The sequence below is a fragment of the Urtica dioica genome, chromosome 10, assembly GCF_054948205.1.
Source record: "Urtica dioica subsp. dioica isolate 48M chromosome 10, U.dioica_male_clone48M_v1_H2, whole genome shotgun sequence".
NCBI classification, from domain to species: Eukaryota; Viridiplantae; Streptophyta; class Magnoliopsida; order Rosales; family Urticaceae; genus Urtica; species Urtica dioica.
The window spans coordinates 6,696,544-6,699,818 of record NC_142765.1 but is presented as its reverse complement, the minus strand read 5'-3'; the positions used below and the strand labels follow the sequence as shown (position 1 = coordinate 6,699,818).

At 35.9% G+C, this 3,275-nt stretch overlaps 1 protein-coding gene across 1 annotated transcript; it reads left to right on the top strand.

Moving 5' to 3' along the window:
* The first annotated feature begins 496 nt into the window (after nucleotides 1-496).
* Nucleotides 497-1,250, top strand: LOC149383297 (putative calcium-binding protein CML19). The gene has a single exon (XM_089629048.1). The coding sequence runs from the start codon at nucleotides 605-607 to the stop codon at nucleotides 1,067-1,069; it is 465 nt and encodes a 154-aa protein (XP_089485174.1). The 5' UTR covers nucleotides 497-604; the 3' UTR covers nucleotides 1,070-1,250.
* The last annotated feature ends 2,025 nt before the right edge of the window (nucleotides 1,251-3,275 follow it).

Sequence of the window (3,275 nt, the reverse complement as noted above, 5' to 3'; positions counted from 1 at the left end):
ATGGGAACCAATACTGGTCAAAATATTTATTTGATTAGTATATTTCATTATTGGACTGATGTTGCTAGAAAGTTTAATTTAGTACAAACGATTTTGCAACGGTGGAGAAGGTTGAACGAATTTTCACGCTTATATATTTAAAATATATATAATCACGATAAAATATAAAAAGTGATATTTCGGTCAATTATATGGAACAAGGAAAAAGCCTCTTATAATTTTAAATAAATACTCTAGTCACGGTCCATGTACCATGAAACGTACACATATAATTATAAATAAAATAAATCCCCATTTTTTTTATCAGAATAAATAAATCCCCATGAAGACGCGTTTGGAGTCTTTGGAGACCGGTCCAACTTGAACGTACCTGTAAATACAATATTTATTTTGTCCCTCCATTTTACAATAATTCCTAGAAAAACCCACGCAAGTTCTTAAAAATTTCTAGCATCATAGATGGTTCCTAGAATAGAATCATAACAAAGCCTATTTAAAGCTTGTTCACAACAAATGTTTTCTTTCAAAATAATCCAACGTTGCTCTTAGAAAGAAAGAAGAAAGAAAAAACTTTCCTTACAACGATAATATTCAGAGAAAGAAAATGAAAACACAAGTAAAATACTTAGAGCATGTGTTCCACTACTTTGACGAAGACTGCGACGGAAAGATATCAGCGACGGAGCTGAAGAATCGGATATCGTCGATGGGCGGCGATCAGATGCTTCTCGAGGAAGCTGAGGACGCTGTGGAGTCGTTGGATTCGGATGGGGATGGACGGTTGGGACTAAACGATCTCGCGCGTTTGATGACGGAGGGCCAAGAGGAAGAAGATCAGAGAGCGAGGGAGTTGAGAGTGGCGTTTGGGATGTACGTCGACGTGGCGGAATCCGGTGGGGACGAGTCTATCATAACTCCCGTGAGCCTTAAGAGAATGCTCAGTCGGATGGGATTAGGCGAGTCCAGATCCGTTGATGAGTGCAAGAAGATGATCAATCGCTTTGATCTGAACGGTGATGGTGTCATTAACTTTGAAGAGTTTACGGTTATGATGACCATGATTGCATGAATATATTGTTATTATTATTATTATTATTATTTTTGTAAAGTTTACTTGCGTGAATTGGCTTCTGCATTGAAATATAATGTACTTATATAGCATGGTTTTTGTTTATATTTCTGTTGGATTATAAAATGGACTTATACCTTGTATTTCATCTTTGTCAAATTGAATTTCTATGCACTATAAACTATAATGATTAAACTATTCTATATATGCTATCCTCAGAACTAGAAAACTATACACATCTATTTTTTTGTTATTATTATTACACCGCTCCAAAAAAAAAAAAAAAGAATACTTGACGTAATCCTAGAGAACTACTTGACGTAAATGAGTAGTTTACTAACACGGTTCGAAAATTGATACAGTTCAATAATGTGTGGAAAATATATTTAGAACATACTTTATCTCTAGCGTCTCATTGAAAACATATGATATAGTTGTTCTCAATTAACATTCGTTGAGTTCATTGGGGTTTAATTTCTTCCATTTTTTCTGGTTCATTCCATCTTAGAAATTTGATTTGTGGTTTTTGTGCATCACTGGTAGGAAAGAGGAGTAAATTTGGGAAGAATGAAAAATAAAGTTTCTTCCCTAGTGATACATTACTTTTTTTTTTTTTTTTTTACTTTACTTGATGAAATGAAATCCTCTAACTTGCCGCATTTACTTCGTTGAAAAGTGGTTTCCGATTTCTCGTCACTTGAGAAAATAGAGAATAGTGAACTAAAATAGCGCAGAGGATTTTCATCCGATGCTCTCTCCGTTGCTCAACATTAGTCTAATACCTATGCAAGGTGATAGATGACGAGCCGGAGCGCTGAAGGCGTGTCAGGAGATGGAGGTCTAGATCCTTATGGATTTCGAGGCGGCTCAGGTCTCTTCTATCCACTTCGAGATGCGCTTATGTATATTCTCCACCCAAAGCCAATTTCGATCGATCTTGAGACTACCTCAGCGGGACCTTCTTCCTGCCTTCATATCGATGAGTTTGGCTCGAACCAGGGAATCGCCAAAGAGACCGCTTCGTAGCTGGCTGCCCCGAACACTCAAGCTGCTCAATGTTAGGATTTTAAATTCCTAAATTAATCCTAATTCAATTCAAGAGAAACCAAACCATAGATCTTAATAGAGGAAGCGTACCTGAATCCATGGATTGCAAACACCAAGAGTTGGGATGATCTTCTGATTGCAGTTTGCCTGAGTCTGGAGAATTCTTGTTGATGGGGATACAAGAAAATTATCGTACGTTCTGCAATCAGGGACCTACCCTGTTATTAATAACTGCCAGGCAGTTACTAATAACTATTGCATATTTCTAATTTGGCCCCTCATCAAATTAGATTAGCACTTATGGTAGCCACATAATAACTTCATGACAAATATGTCCTTAAGTCACAAACCTTAAGTCACAAACTTTATTCTAAATTAGACCACATCAATTTTGACTTAATTAATAATGACCCAACACATTTATTTAATGACATTAGTAGTCCCAAAATTATTCTAACAATCTCCCACTGGACTACGCATGTATAAAATAAATGTGTCAACCTTAGCGCGCAAAAATTGTCATTATTATGATGTGACATATTACAATCTCGTCCATCAATTACATCAATATAGGATCAAAGTTATTTTCGTTGTATCAATCACAACTAAACACGTCAATGGTCACATACATCAATATAATCAAATGACATAGATCAATCATGAATATGTGGTAGATAAAATTATATGCAAGGTGATCTATTCATATCAATTTTATCCGATCCTACTTTAAAGAGATCAAACTTTATCCTGAATATGCAAAATGTAATAAACTAATACCATAAATCTGATCAGAAACAACACAAGCAAACATAAAGCACCCAACATAAATAAAACAAATAAACAAACTCCCACCGAATCTAGATATCCTGAAGCTCTACAACACACATATGAGAAGTGTGTTCTTGAAAGACCTTCGGTGGTAGACCCTTTGTAAGAGAGTCCGCTATCATGGAGTTTGTTCCTAAATGCTCTATGTAAATCTGTCCACTTTGCACTATTTCCTTAACAACTAAGAACTTGATGTCGATATGTTTCGACTTCGTCGAGCTCCTGTTGTTGTTGGGATACATTATGGCTGATTTATTGTCACAATATAACTTAAGCGGTCTTTCAATTCCTTCCACAATTCGCAGCCCTGTGACAAAATTCATCAGCCATA